This window comes from Myotis lucifugus, unplaced genomic scaffold, assembly GCF_000147115.1.
Source record: "Myotis lucifugus unplaced genomic scaffold, Myoluc2.0 scaffold_6, whole genome shotgun sequence".
Classification (NCBI taxonomy): Eukaryota; Metazoa; Chordata; class Mammalia; order Chiroptera; family Vespertilionidae; genus Myotis; species Myotis lucifugus.
The window spans coordinates 201,062-224,521 of NW_005871054.1; the positions used below are offsets into that span (position 1 = coordinate 201,062).

Consider the following 23,460-nt stretch of genomic DNA (forward strand, 5'->3'; position numbering starts at 1 on the left):
GGCCAGGGAGGAGCCCAAGCCAGGCCGGGCGCCCCACCGTTCCCGCTCATCCTGGCCGCACTGCGCCCTGCTGCAACCGCTCGGTAGTGCTGCTGCAACCCGTGAGCCAGCTTTGAGCCCGGCTTCTGGCTGAGCAGTGCTCCCACTGTGGGAGCACACTGACCACCAGGGGGCAGCTCCTGCATTGAGTTTCCGTCCCCTGGTGGTCAGTGTGCATCATAGTGACCAGTCGTTCCAGTTGACCAATGGTAACAGTTGCTTAGGCTTTTATATTTAGACTAGAGGCCCGGTGCACGAAATTCATGCACAGGGTGGGGGGAGTGTGTCCCTCAGCCCAGCTTGCACCCTCTCCAATCTGGGATCCCTCTCACAATCCAGGACTGCTGGCTCCCAACCGCTTGCCTGCCTGCCTGCCTGCCTGATCGCCCTAACCGCTTCTGCCTGCCAGCCTGATCACCCCCTAACCACTCCCCTGCCAGCCTGATTGATGCCTAACTGCTCCCCTGCCGGCCCGATTGCCCCCAACTGCCCTCCCCTGCTGGCCCAGTCACCCCTAACTGCCCTCCCTTGCCAGCCAGGTCGCCCCCAACTGCCCTCCCCTGCTGGCCCAGTCACCTCTAACTTCCCTCCCTTGCCAGCCTGGTTGCCCCCAACTGCCCTCCCTTGCTGGCCTGGTCACCCCTCACTGCCCTCCCTTGCCAGCCTGGTCGCCCCTAACTGCCCTCCCCTGCCAACCTGGTCACCCCTAACTGCCCTCCCCTGCTGGCCTGGTCGCCCCTAACTGTCCTCCCCTGCAGGCCTGGTTCCCCCCAACTGCTCTCCCCTGCAGGCCTGATAGCTTCCAACTGCCCTCCCCTGCAGGCCTGGTCATCCCCAACTGCCCTCCCCTGCAGGCCATCTTGTGGCAGCCATCTTGTGTCCACATGGGGGTGGCTATCTTGTGTGTTGGAGTGATGGTCAATTTGCATATTACTCTTTTATTAGATAGGATATTATGAGCCAATTGCTATTTTTATTAATTTCCATTATTATCCTACTCCCCAGCCATCCCACAAAAATTAGGTGGGCATTTAACTCAGGGTTAAACAAACAAGTAAGCAAACACTTGCTTTACAAAATACTTTTGAGTGAACGCCTCAATAACCTGGGTGTAGAGGAGGGCTTTCTAACTATAACTCAAACTCCAGATGCAATAAAAGAAAAGATTATATATCTTTTTTCAAATTTATTGGTTGATTTTAGAGAGGTAGGGAGAGGGAGAAACGTCGATTTGTTGATCCACTTATTTATTGGTTGATTCTTGTATGTGTCCTGACTGGAGACTGAACCTGCAACCTTGGCATATTGGGATAAAGCTCTAACCAACTGAACTAACCTAGTCAGGGCAGATATATCTTGTTTGTTTGTTTTTTTTAAATCCTGACCTGAAGACATGCCCAGAGAGAGGAAGAAAGGAAGGGAAGCAGAGGGAGGTGGGAGGGAGAGAGAAACATGGACATGAGAGAGAAACATCAATAGGCCTCTCCAACTGAGGATCAAACCCGCAACCCAAGCATGTGCCCTGACTGGGAATTGATCTGGCAAACCTCTTGGTGCACAGGACAATGACACTCAATCAACTGAGCCACTCTGGCTGGGCAAATTATGTATCTAATTATACAACTAAATAAAAAACAATTTTTTGTATGGCTAAAAACACCATAAGCAAGAGACAAGTGTTAAATTAGGGGAGTATATCTGTAATAGATAACAGAGCTAATATAAAAGGAACTTTTAAAAATTGAGGGAAAATAATTACAAAAATTCTATAGAACAGGCAAAAGCCATGAACAGATAATTCATCAGAGAAAGATATAAAAATGGCCCTAAACATAGAAAAATTACAGTGGGGCCTTGACTTAACGAGTTTAATTCGTTCCGTGACGGAGCTCATAACTCAAATTACTCTTATGTCAAATCAAAAAGTGAACGAGTGAGACACGTGATGCTGGGCTGATGTTGTGGCGTTCACTGTGGCGTTCACTGTGATGTTCGCCACGCCAACTAGCGGTGGGGTATCTGAAGCTGGCTCGTAACCCGAATTTTAGCTTGCAACTCAAAGCAAAAAATCGGCCGAGAGACGGCTCGTATCTCAAAAAACTCGTTAGTCGGGACACTCGTAAGTCAAGGCCCCACTGTATGTTCAATTTCACTCCTAAGGGAGATGCAAATTAAAACTACACTGAGTTATCATTTCTCACTCCTCAAACCAGCATAAAAGTAAGAGTTGACAAACTTGAACAAGCTGTGGGGACACAGGTGCCTTTGTGTATTTCTAGTGGAAATGAGCAATAACAAACTACAACCACTTAGCCTTTGAGCCAAAAATTCCCCCTCTAGAAATATTTTCAGAATATACATGCCCCAAACTACAAAAACATAATGTGTACAAGGTTATTATTGTAGCTTTATGTGTCAACACAATACTGGAGTCTACCTAAATGACTAAGATTCACTGAATAAACCGTGGTATGTATACACTGAAAAAAAGAATGCAACTGGGAAAAAGAATGAAGACTATCTCTAGGAAATGGTATAGGATTGTTTAGGATATAATAAGCAAAAAAAAAAAAAGGCAAAGTGCAAGAGTACTTATAGTATACTACCTTTTGTGTAAGAGAAAACAAGAACCACAGAAAGGGTGAACCTGAAACTGATGAAACTGTTTACTATAGAAGGGAGGAGAGGACTAGGGTGGAAAACAGGGGGTGGGAGAGTACTACTTATACATATACTTTTTAATGTAGTTTTGACTATATTGTTAAGGTTCTACTTATTCAAAAAACAAAATTAAAGATGAGCCAGGAATATCCTGTGCCCCCAAATAGAATGTGCTAAAAAGATGGAGGCACATCAAAGGACACAGGAGCCTGCTTGAAGGTGCTCTCATTGGTCAAATCAGGAACAATTTGAGCAGCAAAGTAAAGACAGTAATAAATTATAATCCACTGGAGAAGAAAATTGTGAATCCACACTGACAATGAACAAACAAAGAGGGAGAAGGAAAAGCACTTCCTTTTGCTAGAATGCTAACTAATAAATACAGAAGGAATGATGGAATTAGAAAATCACCTTCTTGCAATAATCACAAAAATGGAGCCCTAGCCATTTGGCTCAGTGGATAGAGTGTTAGCCTGTGGACTGAAGGGTCCAGAGTTTGATTCAAGTCAGGGCACATGCCCCAGTTGCAGGCTTGAACCTCAGTGTGGGGTGTGCAGGAGGCAGCCGATCAATGATTCTCTCTCATTGATGTTTCTATCTCTCCTTCTCTCTGAAAATCAATAAACATATATTTAAAAATAAAAATGGATTTAGGCAAGAATCATCAATACATGCTAAAAAGGGTAGAGGGCAGAGTTTGGTGAGGAACAGGAGATTTACAAAATCTCAATGTACTTTCCCACAAATTACTTATAAATTAGGAAAGAAAAAAACAGGACATCTATACAGTGGAGCAAAGAGAAAACGTCATTAAGAGCTCGACACTAACATCACCAATACGGAACAGACATCGTCTCTGGATGTGATGCCCTGAGAAGGACACATCACATACATATGCAGCATTTTTGCCCAAAATCTGTAACCTGAATCCAATCATGAGAAATCATTCAAACCCAAATTGAGAAAAAATTCTCTAAAATAATTGGCCTGTACTCTGCAAAGATGTCACTATCATGAAAAACTGAGGACTGGTAGCAGATAAAAAGTGTCTAGGAATTGTGTCAACTAAATACAATGTGTGATCCTACATTTACTCCTTTACTGGAGAAAAGAAAAACTGTATAAAGGACATTATTAGGATAGTGGATGAAACTGAAATCTGGTAGATTTAAGTATTTATCAGTAATGCCCTGGATGGTGTGGCTCAGTGCAACGAAGGTCTCGGGTTCGATTCCTGATCAAGGGCATGTGCCTGGGTTGCAAGTTCAATCCTGTGGGGGTGCATGCAGGAGGCAACCAATTGATCTGCCTCTCTCACATCAATGTTTTTCTCTTTTGCTCCTCCACTCCCCCACTTCCCTCCCTTCCACTCTCTAAAACTAGAAAACAAAATCCTTGGGTGAGGATTAATCTATAATAATAAAAGCGTAATATGCTAATTAGACCAGACATCCCTTCTGGATGAAGCCGGGGCTGTGAGGGAAGCCCAGGTCCCAGGTGGGGTGCCTGCTGGCGGATCGGAGAGAAACCTGGGTCCTGGGTGCCGGAGGGAAGCCGGTGCCAGCAGCCCGGGGGGGAGGAAGGCCTACTCTTGCATGAATTTTGTGCATTAGGCCTCTAGTAAATAAGTAAACATATAAAAATTATTTATTAGTAATCAATCTCCTGTATCTGATAATTACAAGGTGGCTGTATAAGGGAATATTTCTGTTTTTAGAAACTACAAAGTGAATATTAAGAAGTATAGAGGATTTAACATTCATCCTCTCAAATAGCTCAAGAAAAAAGAGAGAGGGGATAATAAAGCAAGCATGTACAGTAGAACATCAGTAAAATGGATAGAGTATGCACGAGTTCTCTTTATTATCCTAGCAACTTTTCAGGTTTATATTATTTCAAAATACAGTTTAAAATGACTTCTGAGACGCAATGATACAATGTGGTAAACATCAAATACCACCCTATCAAAAAATTATTTTGCCTTATTTATTTAAAAAACATGAGTGAGCCCTAACCGGTTTGGCTCAGTGGATAGAGCGTCGGCCTGCGGACTGAAGGGTCCCAGGTTCGGTTCCGGTCAGGGGCATGTACCTTGGTTGCGGGCACATCCCCGGTGGGAGGTGTGCAAGAGGCAGCTGATTGATGTTTCTCTCTCATAAATGTTTCTGACTCTCTATCCCTCTCCCTTCCTCTCTGTAAAAAATCAATAAAATATATTAAAAAAACAAACATGAGTGAGATAATAGGCAACTTGGTCATTCCAACTATGTATATTCCATCTATTTCTATTTCTGATAAATAACTTTGAAACCACCATTTCTAACATACCTGGTATCAATGTCAGCTGCCTGGATTGTGTTGAAAAGCAATTCAGCAACACCCACTCCTTCAACATTGATCAAGTGAGGCTGAAATAAAGCTTCTGGTGCTTCAAATCTCTCTCCACCAACTTTGATAATGCGGCCATCTGGGAGCTAGAAACCAAGATCAACCAAGTGTTAGCAAAAGATTAAAAAATATTCCAGTGTTCTCCAGAACACAGTACTTTTAAACACACGTTTTATAGCCAAAATCATTATCAGCAACATATTTCTCCCAAAGTACATTTTTGAAAAGAGAAAAAAAAGTAAAACAAAATATTGTTAGATAATTGTTTCTATTACTATACTCTATTCTGCTTTTAAAAATGATATGCCTTGCCCCAAGGATCAGGAATTTCGTGGAGAAATCACCAATGCGTGAGTGCAGGATGTTCCATTGGTGTTCAGCTAAGCATAAACAGGCAGCATTATCAACCACTGCTCTTGAATTATACCTGGTATCAATGTGCTTCTCTTATTAACACATTTGTAATTTTATAAATATTTTTACCATGTAGCATAAACAGATTCAATTAAAAATTTTAAATAATTTTTCACCAAATAATTACTCTGTGAAACTTATTTTGTTATCAAAACACTTTATATCATGTGTGGAACGTCTGTCAAATTATTTAATCCAAAAATTACTTTATGATCAAAAAAGTTTAAGGAATACTGATCTAGACTATTTTTTATTAGGCAGTTCTTTTGTATCCTACTTATTAGGTCCTATTAAATTTTAAATGATAATGATGAAATATTAATTTAAGCAAAGAAGAGTTAAGTCACATCTTGTTTATATTTAATTAAATGAGAAATGTTAAAGAAAAACTCCCTCTCTTACATCACCTCATAATTCATTGGATGGACCTAAGTAATAAGCGTGCTTGTGTATACTGGCATTTAATGAATTCTTTATGAGATAACAGAATTAGTTTTACATTGACATTTCTCACAGTGTATTTAATTTATAATAATTACAATAATTATATTCAGATTCCAAAATTGACTTTCCAATACAACAAATTCACACAGAGCAAGTCCTTTTAAACATTTACTCCATGTTTGCTGTAACTGTTTACAGATACATGCAAAACAATCAGTTTTCAAAAACTCCAGAATTATCTTTTTATAAATTGTATCAAATGTCTTAAAAAGAAAAAAGATACTGATCCAAATATTTACCCTTAGAAAAATAAACAAAACCACCAGGTGAATTTAAAAACCATATGGTATCACCCAAGATACCTAGAAAAACATCACATAGCAGAGACTGTTTTTAGCAAAATCTCTGTACCTTACATTTCTAGCCTCTTTGATGGTGTGACTTCTCTGGACACTCTGGCTACTGGCACACTGGAGCCACCTACTCTAGGAACTACCTACCCCCAGGAACTGTTAAGACGCTATGGTTCCCATTTCTTTGCATCAAATCTTACTCTATCCTTAATTTGTTCACCCAGATCCCTCTTCACTTATCAGTTTGCTCTTTCTTTCCTGTCGTACATATTTTTATAACCTGTCCCAAATTCTTTGAGAAAGGAGGAAATTAATAAAAGATGTTGTACAGTCTTGGTCCCTCATCCTTTGTCTCATGCCACTTTCTTCCAAACAAGGCAGATAGATGAAGTTATAAATCTAGAGGGACTATCAAGAAAGCTTCAGGAAAGAATCCCTAGGGCCATTAAATCACACAGTATTACATTACCATTTGGATCTGTATCTTTAAAAATAAGACAATATAACTCATAAAAATGTATACTTATTTTTAAAATGACTATTTTGTATATATTTGGGATATACAGAGCTTACATGAATCAAATGGTTTAAGAATATTTGTTTTTACTGACTATTATTCTACTTCATTTTAGTAATAATTAGATCAAAGATGAGATCTGGAAGCATTTGATACCCAAATGCATATGATAGAATTAAGATAGCAATACATTAAAAATTCAGGTACAGTCCTAGCTGGTTTGGCTCAGTGGTTGGAGCATTGTCCCAAGGACTAAAGGATCCCGGGTTTGATCCCGGGTTCAATTTCAGTCAAAGGCACATACATCAGTTGCAGGCTCAATCACTGGCCCTGGTCAGGGCACGTGCAGGAGGCAACCAATCTATGTGTCTCTTTCTCTCTGTCTCTCCCCATCCCTTCTGCTGTTTACAAAAATCAATGGAAAAAATATCCTCATGTGAGGATTAACAACAACAACAAAAAAATCAGGTAGGAGCAAATCCCCTCATATAAACTGTAACAAAGTTCTAAGTCTCATTGTTATAATTTCAAGTTCACATTTGTTTTCAACATCTCATTAAGAAACTGCATTCCAAGAAAACCTCCTTAAGCACACACCAATAACCATGGTTATTCATTTTAAAACACTGGAAATACTTACTGTGTAAGATTCAACTAATACTGTGGTTTCTAAGGCCAGTTTCTGCTCTTGCTCAATATTATACCCCACATAACACAATTTTTCTTTAATCATTCGAACTGTTTCAAAATCAGCAGAATGGTTGAAGGCGTATCCTCGCAACAGAAGCAGCTGACACACACAAAAAAAATGGCAGTAAATTCACAATTAATCTGAATGAGTTCAACTCTGTAAAAGCTGGTATTGCTCACTAAGTATGTCACATCAATAACAAATGCAATAGGCAGTGGATCCTAAGCTCTTACTGAATATTTCAGAAACAGGGACATTACTTTACCATAGAAGAATTTATTTCACTTTTGCAGAGAAGCTTCAGAGTAACAGAATCAAAAGTTCATGAATAACAGGTAAAACGAGCTAGTTAAACAAGCTAGTTTTAAGAAAGAGTACTGTTTGAGTACAGTGGGGCCTTGACTTACGAGTTTAATTCGTTCAGTGACGGAGCTCGTAACTCAAATTACTCGTATGTCAAATCAATTGTGAACGAGTGAGACACGTGATGAAGGGCTGATGTTGTGGCGTTCACTGTGATGTTCGCTGCGCCAACTAGCGGTGGGGTATCTGAAGCTAGCTCGTAACCCGAATTTTAGCTCGAAACTCAAAGCAAAAAATCGGCCTAGAGACGGCTCGTATCTCAAAAAACTCGTTAGTCGGGACACTCGTAAGTCAAGGCCCCACTGTAGTAATGTTTAGTTTTGGTAAACATTAAGTCTATTAGTAAATAAATATTATTTTAGTCACAAATTCCTATTGTCTGCAATTTACTCAATACCATATTCATGATATCTCTGGGTCTTAGAAAATTTTATCTCTAGCTTCTAATATAATGTCTGACACAACAGATGGACAATAGCATGTTAAACAAATGGGGGGGGAGAAAAGAACTCAACCTGCTAATAGGAAAAAAAAAAAACATAATATGCATATAAACACAACTGGACTTTTCATAAAAACCTCTAAAAAACAAATCCCCTAATCTTTGTGTAACACCCTTGGAAATTCCTTTGGTGGTTACCCTAACACAGAACTTTGGCCTAGAATGAGTGTATTATAACTCTCATTAACCTAACCTCATTATTATTCTAATTTGAGACTAAAGAAACCCAATGTCAAGATGAAGACTCAATGCAACCCAATTTATTACACAGACATCACCATACACATTTTGGACATTATAGTGTTTTCTTGTGGGGACTGTTCATTATAGGATGCCCTGTTCATTACAGGATGTTTAATAGCACTCCTGCAGTTGTAACATCCAAAACATGTCTCCAGGCATCACAAAATGCCTCTGTAGGACAGCACCGTCCCTGGTTGAGAGCCACTGACCCAGAGGAGATACACTAACTACAGAATTCTGGTACAGACAATACTCTAACCATTTTTTTAAAAAAACATTAAAAAAGTACTCATGCCTCCAAAGAGTGACCTCATATACTTTCTCCAGCAATATTTTAAAGAAAATTATAACTAATTAGAGTGAGAAGTAAACTTTAAAATAGCAAACACTGAAAACTAGATATATTCCATGAAAATTACTAAATATTAAAGTCAGGCACATCTGGGCCCTATTTTTAATCAAATATTACTTTGCTATCGATGTGTTTTATGGGGAAGGACAAGAACAGTCAACCCAAGCAAGATTATAACTTTGATATATATCTGTTCAAAGTAAGGTTTTATGGCAGAAAAGGCTGCCTAAGTTGTTCAAGGCAGTTTTATGGTATCTTCCATCTTTTAAATACCTCTCTATCCCTTCCTCAGGAATAGCAAACATAATTATATAATGAAATAACATATTCTCATTAGTATACCAGAGATCTCGTCTATAAATCTCATGGATTTTTATATGGATAATGGAGCAACTGGGCCATTTTACTAATGATGCAGAAGATTTGCTAGAATCCTGAGATGATACATTCAATTTTGTGTTAAGTCAAACTACAAATCTAATTTCTAGGACATCGTCTTTTGCTTACCTTGATAAGATATCTGGTAATATCCCTCCCAGCAATATCCAGTCTTCTGGTAAGGTGAGGGAGAGAAAAGCCTTCATAAACTGGGCAAATGTGAGTTACACCATCTCCAGAGTCCACCACTACTCCAGTCAATAAGCCTGTGTAAGAAACATGAGGTTTTAAGTACAGTAAAGCCAAATCAGGAAAATCAAAGCCAGAAAATTTCAACTATTAGTATAGAAGCCAAACTAGAAACTTCACCAATTGTAATGGTCTAGAAACCAGCATTTCTTTATTATTTATTTTAAAGTGTGTTCCTAATACAGACACTAAAGTTGGTATTCTCTCACATACCGCTTCTGAGAATTTTAGTCTAATCATGTATTACCCCAAGAAATGGGGGGGAAACCGATCCTGAGACGTAGGACTGAAAAACACATGTTCTTAATGCTCAGTGCAATTCTTTATTTTTCTTTCCAACTTAATCTTCATCTCTGAATCCCCCTCAAGTAAAATTTTCTAAAATATATTGAATAACTTTTGTGAAAAGCGATGTGAAAGGTAAATACTACACAAGTGGATCGTGAACCCGTTGAAACAATCTAGTCTGTATTATTATTTTTTCCATATAGTATATTCAAACTGTGCTGTTTCGGGAAAATTCCTGCTGATATTAGCTAGAAATCTGAGAACAAGTGACCTTGGTTAGTCAAAGGTAACCTCAATTATTCACCAGAAACCAGAAAGACAATGTCAATTAAACCTTATAATAAAAGAACAGCAAAGAAGCTGCCTTGTTTCTCATTTGTGCTATTTAAAAATATAAATGGCTGCAAAAGTTAGTGTTTTGCCTTTTGCACCAGCATTAATTTGGGGGGAACCCCCCAAAAAAACCCCAAACCATTTTCTAATTATTTAAAAAAATATTTTTTAACCAGAATGTGCATTATCTGTAACGTGCTTAAGCATTCCTTTATCATTTTCCCATTCCCGAACAGGCTCTCGGCTCTCTCCTTTTCTTATCAATTTAAACTTGCGTGCACTATAGTATCTAATTGTAATGATTTGTCTTTGAATACATTTATTCAAACCACCTCCTTTTGAAGCTAACATAATAATTTGTTTTTCCTTGATATTCTAAGCTTTATGACAATCATATACAGCCTTTTAACGTTGCATTCTCTTAAGAAACTTTCCATTTCAAAAAATAGAAAGGCATCCACAACATCAATAATTCAAAAATACTCCCAGTAACATTAATTACAGCAGGTATTTACATTTATTTTCCAAATAGGCCTTCCCATACCACCTCACCTTCTTTCCTACCACTCGCACCAGCTTGCATACTGGTCTTTCTTTCCCTTACACATTTGACCCATTTTCAGTGACCCTTTTGTCATTGGATTATGTATTTTTTCCACCTACCTTTTCGTTTATACCTTCCCTGACCACTCTAATCTCCAGCCCAAATTCTCTAATTCCACTTATTCCCTTCACTCCTGTCTGTACATGAGGTCAAACATACCTCCCTAAATCACCATGTCACCACCTCTCTTATTCAAAAAACCTTCCATGATGGGCCCTGGCCGGGCAGCTAAGTTGGTTAGAGAATCGCCCCGATACACCAAGGTTGCAGGTTTGATTCCTGGTCAGGGCACATATAAGAATCAACCAATGAATGCATAAATAAGTGGAACAACAAATCAATGTTTCTGTCTCTCTCTCTCTCAAATATCAATTTAAAATAAACACCTTCATTCATGGTTCTGAATGCTTCTCCCTACCTTTTTTTTAAACTAGTAGCACTAAACAAGTTCTTTAGAAGGAGAATTTTACTATGGCTTGAGTTCTTTTGATTATCATTGCTAGATTATCATTTTTCAAATTAAATATTCAACAGTTAAACAAAAATAGTTAAATATCAGGAATTAAGAGAGGATAACTTCTCATTGGATGAAAATAAATTTATGAATATTGCTAGAAAAATCTGTCAAGGTCAATTTTATTCAAATACAAGTCAAACAAAAATTCCATTTCAGCAGAACTAGAACTATAATCACCAGTTTCAAAGCTTAGATTAAAAACAAAATATATCTATTTTTTTCCAAATTATTTTCTAAAATAAATTCTGAAATTTATTTTATTTTAATGAAACAAAATTACCTACATGCAGATAATCACTCCTTGTAAAGTAACAAATTAATTTAAAAAATTGATTTCAGAGAGGAAGGGAGAGGGAGAAAGAGAGAAATATCAAGGATGAGAGAGAATCATTGATCTGCTGCCTTCTGCACCCCCCTACTGGAAATTGAGCCCCCAACCCGGGCATGTGCCCTGACCGGGAATCGAACTGTGACCTCCTGGTTCATAGGTCAATACTCAACCACAGAGTCACACCAGCCAGGCAGAAAGTGAATTTTGATTCCTTCTTCAAAGGAGAAACTACTCAGAGCTGGACTGTAATTGCTTTAAAGGCAAGGAGACCAGTCTAGTTTACTCACTGCCTTATCCTCTACAGAACAGAGTGTTAAAGTACATGCCACACTTAGTTCCTCTAAGTATTTTCTAAGTATCTATATGTAGTAATAAAGACAGCTTTAAAAAACCCAGTATGTGTTTTTTACATGGTGATTTTTACTAATCCACATGTAGAGTCAGATGGCTCACCTTAATATTAAAGTGTGTTTTCTAAGTACTAGATCAGTGATGGCGAACCTATGACACGCGTGTCAGAGGTGACACACGAACTTTGTTAAATGGCATTTAAATATCCTATATAATAAAAGAGAAACATGCAAATTAACCATCCCTCCACTGCGCTCAAGCCACGCCCACAAGCCATACCCACCAGCCCATCAGGAGAGAGTATGCAAATTAAAATTAACCCAACTAAGATGGCGGTGGCCATGGAGCTGGAGCGAGCAGGAGGCTTGGGTTGCCCCTGGCGATGGAGGAAGCCAAGCTTCCCGCCTGCCCTGGCCGGCCCTGGGCTCCACTCAAGGCTACAAAGTTTCAATTATAGAAGATAAATAAATCCCAGAACAAAAAAAGAAAAAAAGGAGAGGCTGGGAGCTTGGGTTGCCAGGGGGCGTGGCCAGCCTGAAAACGGCCCTCAGCCCCTCACCCAGGATGGCCACACCCCCATGGGATAAGGGTCCCCACTGGGGGGCTTGGCCAGCCTGCAAACAGCCATCAGCCCCTCACCCAGGCTGGCCAGGCACCCCAACGGGACCCCTACCCTGATCCGGGACACCCTTCAGGACAAACCAGCCGGCCCCCACCCGTGCACCAGGCCTCTATCCTATATAATAAAAGGGTAATATGCAAATTGACCCTAACAGCAGAACGACTGGGAATGACTGGTCACTATGACACACACTGACAACCAGGGGGCAGACGCTCAATACAGGAGCTGCCCCCTGGCGGTCAGTGCGCTCCCACAGGGGGAGCTCTGCTCAGCCACAAGCCAGGCTGATGGCTGCCAGCACAGCGGTGGAAAGTACTCCCAAATGTCTACCTTCTTCTTTGTATTTATTATGTATCTGACAAGCATGCTTTTGTACTAATCTTTATTTATTTATTTACTTTAATATATTTTTATTTATTTCAGAGAAGAAGGGAGAGGGATAGAAAGATAGAAACATCAATGATGAGAGAGAATCATTGATAGGTTACCTCCTGCACGCCTCACACTGGGGATCGAGCCTGCAACCTGGGCATGTGCCCTGACTGGGAATCAAACCCATGACCTCCTGGTTCATAGGTTGACGCTCAACCACTGAGCCATGCCAGCTGGGCTATACTAATGTTTTTAGATCTGCTTTTTTTTTTTTTTTTAATCTACCAATTCTGAAGCCAAATTCCATATTCATTCTCCACTGCATAAAAAATTTTTACTTCAAAATAACCTAAAAAGGGAACATAGTACTTTTTTAAAAATTGAGAAATCTTTTTTTACTTAGGAAAATAAAATGTATTTTATTTGACAATTTTTAAAAACTGAAAATATTTAAAATAACTAAATAAATATGTAAATGCTGTGCTTTTCTGGGATTTACAACTTATTGAAAAATCAAATTCCTTTGACATAAAACATAATAAATATCTGCTGAATCGATTATTCTAAAAGTTAAGCTTTACCTACCTTGAGCATACAAAGTCAGAACAGCTTGGATGGCTACATACACACCAGAAAACTGGTAAGTTTCAAACATTACCTGAAAATGCAAAGGAAAGAGAAAAAAACAATTGTATTTAGAAGTTACATATTCTAACTATGTTTTTGGCCAAAATAGAACCGAGAAACTTAAAAGAGTCCTCCATTTACTTTAGCGCTCTTCGCCTCGATTAGGGAGGGACTTGTTGGAGGCAGCTGACCAATGATTTATTTTTTATCAATCATTGATGTTTCTATGCCTCTCCCTCTCCCTCTGTGAAATCAATCAAAATATATTTTTTAGCCCTAACCAGTTTGGCTCAGTGGATTGAGCATCGGCCTGCGGACTGAAGGGTCCCAGTCTCGATTTCGGTCAAGGGCATGTACCTTGGTTGCGGGCACATCCCCAGTAGGGGGTGTGCAAGAGGCAGCTGATCGATGTTTCTCTCTCATCGATGTTTCTGACTCTCTATCCCTCTCCCTTCCTCTCTGTAAAAAAAAAAAAAAAAAAAAAAAAAAAATATATATATATATATATATATATATATATATATATATAGATATAGATATATAGATATAGATATATCTATATCTATATCTACTTTTTTTTTTTAAATATCAGGACAGGAAGGCAAAAAATAATGCAGCAATTCCTGAATGTTGGCAGATACAGAACTGCCTAGCTACTGCTGAGCCCACACTCCCTACCTGAGCCAAGGCTGTAGCTCCACTCAGTTGAATACACTGGAGGGAGAAGGAGTTTCCTAGTGTCCTCTCTAGTCGAAACCATGCTCATTCCCTGAAGTCCAGGTTGGCTGGGAACAATGTTGGCAGGACTTTTTTCGGTCTTCTATACTGAGCATTCCTTAACTCAGTGGTTCTCAACCTTCCTAATGCCGTGACCCTTTAATACAGTTCCTCATGTTGTGGTGACCCCCAACCATAAAATTATTTTTGTTGCTACTTCATAACTAATTTTGCTACTGTTATGAATCGTAATGTAAATATCTGATATGCAGGATATATTTTCATTGTTACAAATTGAACATAATTAAAGCATAGTGATTAATCACAAAAACAATATGTAATTATGTGTTTTCCGATGGTATTAGGCGACCCCTGTGAAAGGGTCTTTCGACCCCCAAAGGGGTCGCGACCCACAGGTTGAGAACTGCTGCCTTAACTAGTAGGGGCTGACTACCACTCTGAATATCTAGATATTTAGAAATTTTACAACTGACCACATTCACTATATAAATTTAAATTTTACAACTCTGAAACGCAACCTTATCAGTTAGCAATTAGATATTCTAACTCAGGGGTCCTCAAACTACGGCCCGCGAGCCACATGCAAATACAAATATTGTATTTGTTCCCATTTTGTTTTTTTACTTCAAAATAAGATATGTGCAGTGTGCATAGGAATTTGTTCATAGTTTTTTTTTAAACTATAGTCCGGCCCTCCAGTGGTCTGAGGGATGGTGAACTGGCCCCCTGTTTAAAAAGTTTGAGGACCCCTGTTCTAACTAGTACTCTATTCCATCATCCTTTAATCCCCCTCCACAGGGATGAAAATGGAAGAGGGCTTGCATTTATCAACCTGAAAGTCTGTTAGAACTTGTTTTTATTTATAAAGCCATTAAAAAGCACTTGTACTAAAACCAACATTCTGGATGAGATTAAAGTAGAGCATTATTACTCATAGCCAAATTTGCACTCTCAAGTAAAAATAAAAAGATAAAAAGTAAGGTGAGACCTTAGAGCACTGTGAAACCAACTCATGGCATTTTTGCACACATATCCTATATAAAAAAACACTTATATGCAAATCGACTGAACGGCAGAATGACCAGTGGCTATGACACACACTGACCACCAGGGGGCAGACGCTCGACGCAGGAGCTGCCCCCGATGGTCAGTGGGCTCCCACAGGGGAAGCGCCACTCAGCCAGAAGCTGGGCTGCCTCTCCCGCCTCCGGGGCAGGTGGACATCTCCTGAGGAGTCCTGGACTGCAAGGGGGCGCAGGCCAGGCTGAGGCCCCCCACCCCGCTCCCTCCACAGTGCACGAATGTCGTGCGCCAGGCCTCTAGTGTGTGTGTGTGTGTGTGTGTGTGTGTGTGTATTCTTAATCAAATAGTAAAAGGGATCCAGGTATAATGTCATCTCCCTAACTTTTTCTCTGAAAGAAAATTTGTTTTTCATTCAGACATCATGTTGCTTTCCTAAATAGGTTTCTGTGTGTAGAAATCTTTTAATGCAAAAATATTTCTACAATCTGATTTTGTAATGTGTTGCTAAAAATAAATAGCAATTACAAATGACCACTTATCCATCACAAAAATATTAGTGGTTGTAAATCATTCAGAAAGTATAAAATAAAATTAAAATATGAACTAATACAATAAAACCCATTTTTCACAGTTTTAGGGGAAGCTAAGAGAAAAAAAAAATTAAAGCCTATGAACCATAAGGAATGATATGGGTTCTGTACCTAAAACCACGATCTCACATTTTTAAAACACTTACTACAAAAACTGAGTTTTAATCTAGACTTAAAAAATATTGTGTAAAAGCAATCTCTTCCAAAACCCTTCCCAATTTTCCATCAACATCTAAACACAGACAGAATACAAAATATTTACATTAAGTAGTAACTGAAATACTACTAAAATACTAAGTTATTAAAAGTTTCTACCTCATATATAAAAAAATGAAAGACAACCTTGAGAAGATACTTATCTAAACTAAGAATGTAGAATTCTTACTCTCTGTAACTGCTTAGCTCAGTAACCTTTTCAATCTCATTTCAATTGTTCCTCCTGTCTCCCAGGTCCTAAGCCTGTGGACTACTGTCTACTCTCACTTCGTTGGTGAGCCATATTATGACCTGATGACTCCGAAGTTTAAACCCTCAACCTCACACTTTCTCTTGACCTGATCTTATTTTATAGAACAATCTATTTGACATTTTTGCTTAGATGTCTAATGAGGACCTAATATGTCCAAAATGAAACTCCTGATCCATCTCTGCCCCCACCCCCAATCCTAACCCATCCTTCCAGTTGTTCAAGTCAAAACCTTGGCACCATACCCTCTCTTACCCATATGTAATGCATCAGAAAATTCTGGGCCCAACCTTCAAAATAGATTCACAATCTGGCCACTTCTAATTACTTCACTGCTATTACCCCAATCCTAATAATGATTATCTTTTGCAAAGATAGTTGAAAAAGTCTCCAAACAGGACTCTCTTCCACCCTTGCCTCCTTATAATCTACTCAACACAGCAGCCACGAAAACCTAAATCTGAACACGTCCCTTCCCTGTAATAGCCCTTCATTTTACTTGAAGTAAAAGTCTAATTTCCTTTGAGAGCCTACAAGGTTGCCCTAAGTGGTCTGGCTGAGTAGACAGAGTGTTGGCCTGTGGACTGAAGGGTCCCGGGTTCGATTCCAGTCATGGGTGCCCAGGTTGCGGGCTCCATCTCCAGTAGGGGGGCATGCAGAAGGCAGCTGATCAGTGATTCTTTCTCATCATTGATGTTTCTAGCTCTCTCTCTCTCTCTCTCCCTCTCCCTTCCTCTCTGAAATCAATAAAATGTATTAAAAAAAAGAAAGAAAGAAAGAAAAAGAGCCTTCAAGGTCTTAGATAATCTGGCCCCTTTACTTCTTTGACCTACTCTCCTGTTGCTCTTGCACACTGGCTTCTTAGTTGACCTTTTAATATGCTAGGCTTACACTCACTCTAAGACCTTTACTCTGACTCCTCCCTTTGACTGAAATGCTCTTCCCCATATATCCTGGCCAACTCTCTTAATTTGTCTTTGTTTAAACATCACCTTCTCACACAGGGCCACTACCACATCCTATGTACAAATGCAACCTCCCCCCACTCCCCATCTCCCTTAATCTGCTCTTTTTCCCCTTTAGCATCTATTATCTTCTAACAAACCATTCAATTAAGTCACTTTTGTGTGTGTGTGTGTGTGTGTGTGTGTGTGTGTGTGTGTTTTGCCCTTCTAGAATGGAAGCTCCATGGTGGCAAAATTTTGTTTCATTTACCAACATAGCCTACTTAGAAATAATGACTAGCATATAGTTAGGTGCTCAGTAAACAGGATATGGGGGAAAACAACAATTATTTTTATTCCCTTTATCTTTAACAACAACGGTAGGATAAAAGAAAGAACATTTTTAGAAAGAAAAAACAAACAAACACAGAAATATATACATTATACATTCTATCTAAAAACTTACCTCTACAATCTTCTCTCTGTTTTTGGTTGGGTTCATAGGAGGTTCTGTGAGTAAGATTTTACAATTTCTGGTATCTATGTTAAGTTTCTCTGGTCCAAATGTATAGTCCCACAGGTGTTTCATGTCATCCCAATTTCGAACTATGCCATTTTCCATAGGGTAGTTAACTTCTAACATAGAGCGTAATTCACTTGCCTCATCACCAACCATAAGATCCTAAAAATTATAATTCAAAGCTTAAGACCAATCAAATTTTGCATAAAATACCTTCAGAAAATTATATTCTCATATTTTGGTTGAATTTTGGAATAATTTTAATCTTTCTGGCACATTCAGATTAAGTATTTCATTCCACAAGTTAAAAATCTTTTATTTCAAGAACAATGCCTTACCAACTTTAATACGTTTTTATATACAATGTGGTTTAAATCAATAAAATGACCTTACCTTTAATACATATGTTTCCAAAAGAAGGGCATTAGCACAAATAAACCCCATATTTTCATATTTTGGAGGGTTTTGTATGAGGTTTCATCTGTTTCTTTTGCTCAAATATTCAAAAAATAAGGCCTGTGATATGTGAAATAGCACATCAGGGGGGAAAAACTGGCAGAAAAAATGCTCAATGCATGCAGCACATTTCTTTGTACTAAATATCAAAATGACAAGTATTATAAAGCATAATGAAAGAAGCAAAAAAAAATGATTCTTTTTACACTACAATAAAGCATATATGCACCATATAACTTGTAAATTTTACAAACTTCTACCTACATGTCCGAATTAGAATTAAGTTTCTATACAGGCCTCATCAAGAGAAATTAAAATTTGTAGATATACAAAAAAAATAAGACACAGGGGAACAGTTCTTTAAAATTATCTCATGGGCAACGTTTTTTATCTTTAAGTGTAAGGCTAGAAAATTATGACACATGAAGCAGAATACTCACAAGTCTTGTCTCCAATGAGAGCATATTTAAGATGACCCACATTTGAAAAGCCAAATTTTGTATGTATAAGAAAGTTAATGATGTCCTAGAACTTAAACTTATTTTAGAAATCAGCTAATCAAGATATTAAATAATCCTAATTTCTACATGTACTGACGAATTTTTTAAAAACTAGCATCAGACATAGCAACTATATGCTATAATACCTTAAGTTTAAAACATGGAGAAAATAAAAGAAACAGCAAAATTAAAGTCTTAAAACAGAGGTTTAAATATACAGGGTGTCCCCCAAAAATGTATACATACTTTAATAGCTGATAGCTCAATTGATGTTTTTTTCTTTTAAGAATAATAAACACTGCCTTTATGATTATTCAAAGTATGTATACATTTTTGGAAGACAACTTGTGTATATGAGTTTAAAACGTTTAAAAGTAATTTTTTTAAGGATCAGAGGTAAAACCATGATTTTGCAGAGACCTTTCAAAAGGTTTCTGCAAAATCCACTGAAGCAACAACAAAAAGGGAGGGGAGAGTTAAAGCAGGTCCTAGAAATGTTCTCTAAAACGTATGTATTGCAACTAGTATTTTATAAAGTTAATTTAACACAACTTAATATTCAATATTAACTATTTAGCATCATCTGATAGGAAAATGCAACACTAAAACCCTATATTTGTGAACTCTACTTAATTACATGGGTATGTTGAATTATTTAGGGTGAAGTATACCGATACTTTGAAATACATCAAAAAGCAAGACAGACTGATGAATGGATAGATGGATAAATATGTGATATTATAGCAAATGTTAATGTCAGGATCTAAGTGATGGGTGTATGGACTTTACTATAAAATGTTTTCAACTTTGCTGTATATTTTAAACACTTCTTAATAAAATGTTAAGGGAGATATTTATACCTGTAAGTGCTTATATTACTTTTGGCCATTAACAAATATAATTTAATACACAATTTTATTACTTACTTTCCTTTAGAATATATCTTTGTGTTGTACAAGGTACTACACTAGATAATTAGATAATTTACATAAATCAATATACATTCACAATACATTTCAACAAATTTTATCAGAATATTAATTTTCATTCCATGCAAGAATAGGAGCTTAAGTATGTCAGACCCAATGCCAACTAAAACAAAAGCCTCGTGTATCTACATCTACGAAATACATACTCTACAAGACTAACTGAAAGAAATGTCTGGCATCAAGTATCTTACCATCCCTCTGAACAAAGACAACATTTAAAATGAAAGAAAACAAGTTTTAACTTATTAGGTTAGTTTAAAATTTGAGTATCTCAAGCTACCTAAATTTATCCAAATCCTAAACATATAATTTTCCTTAGAACATTTCTCCTTCCAAAAACCAAAAATTTTAAGAGTTTTATCAAGCTTGCCCTCATACCTCAGAATCAAGTTATAAGCGATCAGATCAGGCCTCAGATTTTTACCACCCACCTCATTAATGGACCTCAAGCCTAAACCATCACCTATTACCTGAAAGAATGAAAAATTATAGTAACTGTTCAGAGATGCTGTTTAAAAAGCATTTATATATTATGAGAAGCAAGCAATATAGGTTATATTTGCCAAGTCATTTGAACAATGTCACCTCAAATTGAAAAATAGAGCAAAAACACTTTAAAACCACAATTAAGTTCCTATAAGGAATTTCCTTTAAAAATATTTATGAAATTAAGTCTACAGTTCTCTACAAATAGCCTCTCAAATTTTCTTAGGATATTAAGAAAAGGCATGATCTTTTATTTAGGATAAATATAAGAATTTCCACTTTTAAATGTTTTTGCTTAATCAAAAGAAAACTCCACAAAGTTACTGCTACTAGTTAAAATATATATCACTAGAAATGCCTATCATTCATCTTTGTCAAAGCTGCTTACAAATATTAAAAAACAAATTTGAAAACAACCTACTACAGAAGCATTTAGACTACCACTGAAAAAACACAATGAAAGAGTAAATTGTCTGGGATGTACCCAGAAGCTTCTAGTTCAAAAGAAAAAGGTGCCACGTTTACTTAGGGAGAAACCTGTTGTTTATGGAAAAGTCTGATAAGACTCACCGTGTACTTATTTCCCCTCAGATGTTATAAAATCTGCTCGTCAATAAGGATAGTATAGGAATTTCCCTACTCTTTACTATCTATATTTCATTTGCATATTAAGATTTTACTGTTTATTAAAAACACATGATACTGTAGTGGATGCAAATATATATACAAGCTATGTATGATGGGCAATGTTCAATTTGACATTGATCAATATAGTGAATTTATCCAAATGTAACAACTTCACCCCAATCTTTTGGATCACACATATCCTATAAAAAACTACTTGGTTTCTAATATTATGCACACCACATTCCATTTTAATTATAACATTCATCTATAAGAAACACAAGAAAAACAATTCAAAACTATGTTAGTAAATCAGTTCTGGTTTGGTCCATTGTATGCAATCAGGAAAGTACAGGATCAAAGTACTTAAAATTAAAATATGGAACTACCCCCCTCCCCAATACTAAAGGGACACAAAACAATAACTACTGTCCCACCAAGCAAAAGTGGAAAACAAACAGAGAGCATGTGTGTAACCTCACTTACCATCTTTTTGTTATTCTACTTCAACAGGTCAAGAAAGGTGAAGAGAGAGAAGGTAGAAGTAAGAGTCAGAAAAGGCCTAAATAAAATCCTCACTGAAATTTTTAAAACATACAAGCAATAGAGAACATTAGGTTGAGGTCAGATGCAGTACCACTATATTTTACGGAGTTAATAATTAGGGCCAAATTAACAAGGAAAGTTATTACTTCTGAATGAAAATTAACTCATTAAACAATTTAAATTTCCAGGTTTTGTTTTTTTTTTAGTCTACCACCACATTTTAGCTAACAAGACACAAAAAGTCTAAGTCAATGCACTAGACAGAGGAATTCCAAAAAGTTAAGTTTCTTTAAATTCATTACTGAATTTAAGAACTTTAATTAAGGAAAATAAATGATAACAGGGAAGGTGTAGCTGGGTAAGCAGAGGATAAGGTTAGGGTTGTTTTTCCAAGCTCCAGCAGTCAAGTTAAATTTTATAGGTTTCTGTTTTTTACTGGAAGAACAATTTAACTTGAAAGACTTAAAAGACTAATAAGCAGATTGAACAGTACTGAGCCAACAGAACACAGAATGGCAAACCATACAAGCAATGCTATTGGGGAATTCCTTAGTAAAAAACATCTCATTAGTATATTGACTAGTTTCATTTCTATCAGTTGGCCTTAAAAAGCAAGAAAATGGGAGCTAAAATTTGTGCCTATGTTGAAGAATAAAAATGGCTATATGTGATATATCTTAATACCTCAAAAATGGCTATATGTGATATATCTTAATACCTAAAAACTGTTAATATCCATAAAGTACATTAAAAAATTCTTTTTTACAAATTTATCCTTCTGAATAGACTTTCCACTCCATTTAAAAATTTATCCTTCTCACTATTATTAATTAATCCTTCTGAATAGACTTTCCACTCCATTTAAAAATTTATCCTTCTCACTATTATTAATTAAATTTTAAGTCAAAGTCTACTTAAGATCGAATTCAATCAGAACAAAAATTCACAAAAAGAGAATAAGGAATCCCATCTTGAGTGGGACACTCAAGATGACTATCCGTAAAATAATAAGAGGCCAGAAAAATTCACTATTTTAAGTCTTTAAGAAATTAACAAGAACCTAAGTTTCAATTTATATTTTTATTCATTGCTAATTCAACTCTAATCCCAAGAGCAGAGAGCTACCAAGTAGCAAATCTCTACTGCCTATTACCACCTTACTAGAAAGTTCAAACAAATGTCCCAAAGAGGTTCGCCCTAACTCATGTTTCAAGTGACTCATAATCTTAATAGTTCACTGAAGTCTTGCCAAAGACTGTCCAGATAAGACCAACAATGCTAGCTTCTTCACAAATAATTCAGTGAAAGAGCCCCTAAATTCTACTGCATTTTGTATAACCTGACCCCTACGCCACCTGAAGAATTTAAGTCAATTGGTGACAACAGCCCTTTTGGTTGATCTGTTTCTTTTTTCTTCTACAATATCATAACTCCCATTTGATTTCCAATCCCTTTAATATGGGAGAAAAATCCATCATCCTTAATGCTGAGTCTCTAGTGTCAGGTACAGTGAGTAGGGAATGATAACCTTCCCTCTTTTCTCTTTCTGGTAAGGTAATAATGCAAGACCACATAAAGACTTGTACGCTTCCTCCTGCACATCATGGAAACCAGTTATTACATTAGTGAGAAAAGGAAACAATAAGATTTACACCCTGTGTTTTCCTGACTAACTATATAAAAATGTAGGGGGATCAGGCCATGAGAACATGAAAAGGAAAAGTCTAAGGTCCCAAGGAAACGCTAACATACATGAAATATATGGAACTGAAAAACGTAAAAATGCCAGGCTTTCTTTTAATAATTCACATTCATATAAAAATCTTAAATGTTTTACTCCATTCAGATAGTAATGGCATCAAAGCCATACTTAAAGTTAGGTAAAATTAATTTCAGTTTTTATGCCTTTCTTCAGGTATTGATATCAATTAAAAATATA

The 23,460-nt window shown here is 37.2% G+C and overlaps 1 protein-coding gene across 2 annotated transcripts in view; it reads right to left on the reverse strand.

Moving 5' to 3' along the window:
* The window catches only part of ACTR2 (ARP2 actin related protein 2 homolog), a 39,447-nt gene that overhangs the window by 7,295 nt on the left and 8,692 nt on the right, over positions 1 to 23,460 (reverse strand). The window contains exons 3-7 of one of the 2 annotated variants that reach the window (XM_006083272.3): positions 17,867 to 18,082; positions 13,598 to 13,670; positions 9,475 to 9,611; positions 7,457 to 7,606; positions 5,029 to 5,174 (exon numbers count right to left, since the gene is read on the reverse strand). In XM_006083272.3, the coding sequence (XP_006083334.1) occupies positions 5,029 to 5,174; positions 7,457 to 7,606; positions 9,475 to 9,611; positions 13,598 to 13,670; positions 17,867 to 18,082 (722 nt within the window). The remainder of the gene's footprint in view (positions 1 to 5,028; positions 5,175 to 7,456; positions 7,607 to 9,474; positions 9,612 to 13,597; positions 13,671 to 17,866; positions 18,083 to 23,460) is intronic. The other variant, XM_023746279.1, reaches the window with a different exon arrangement.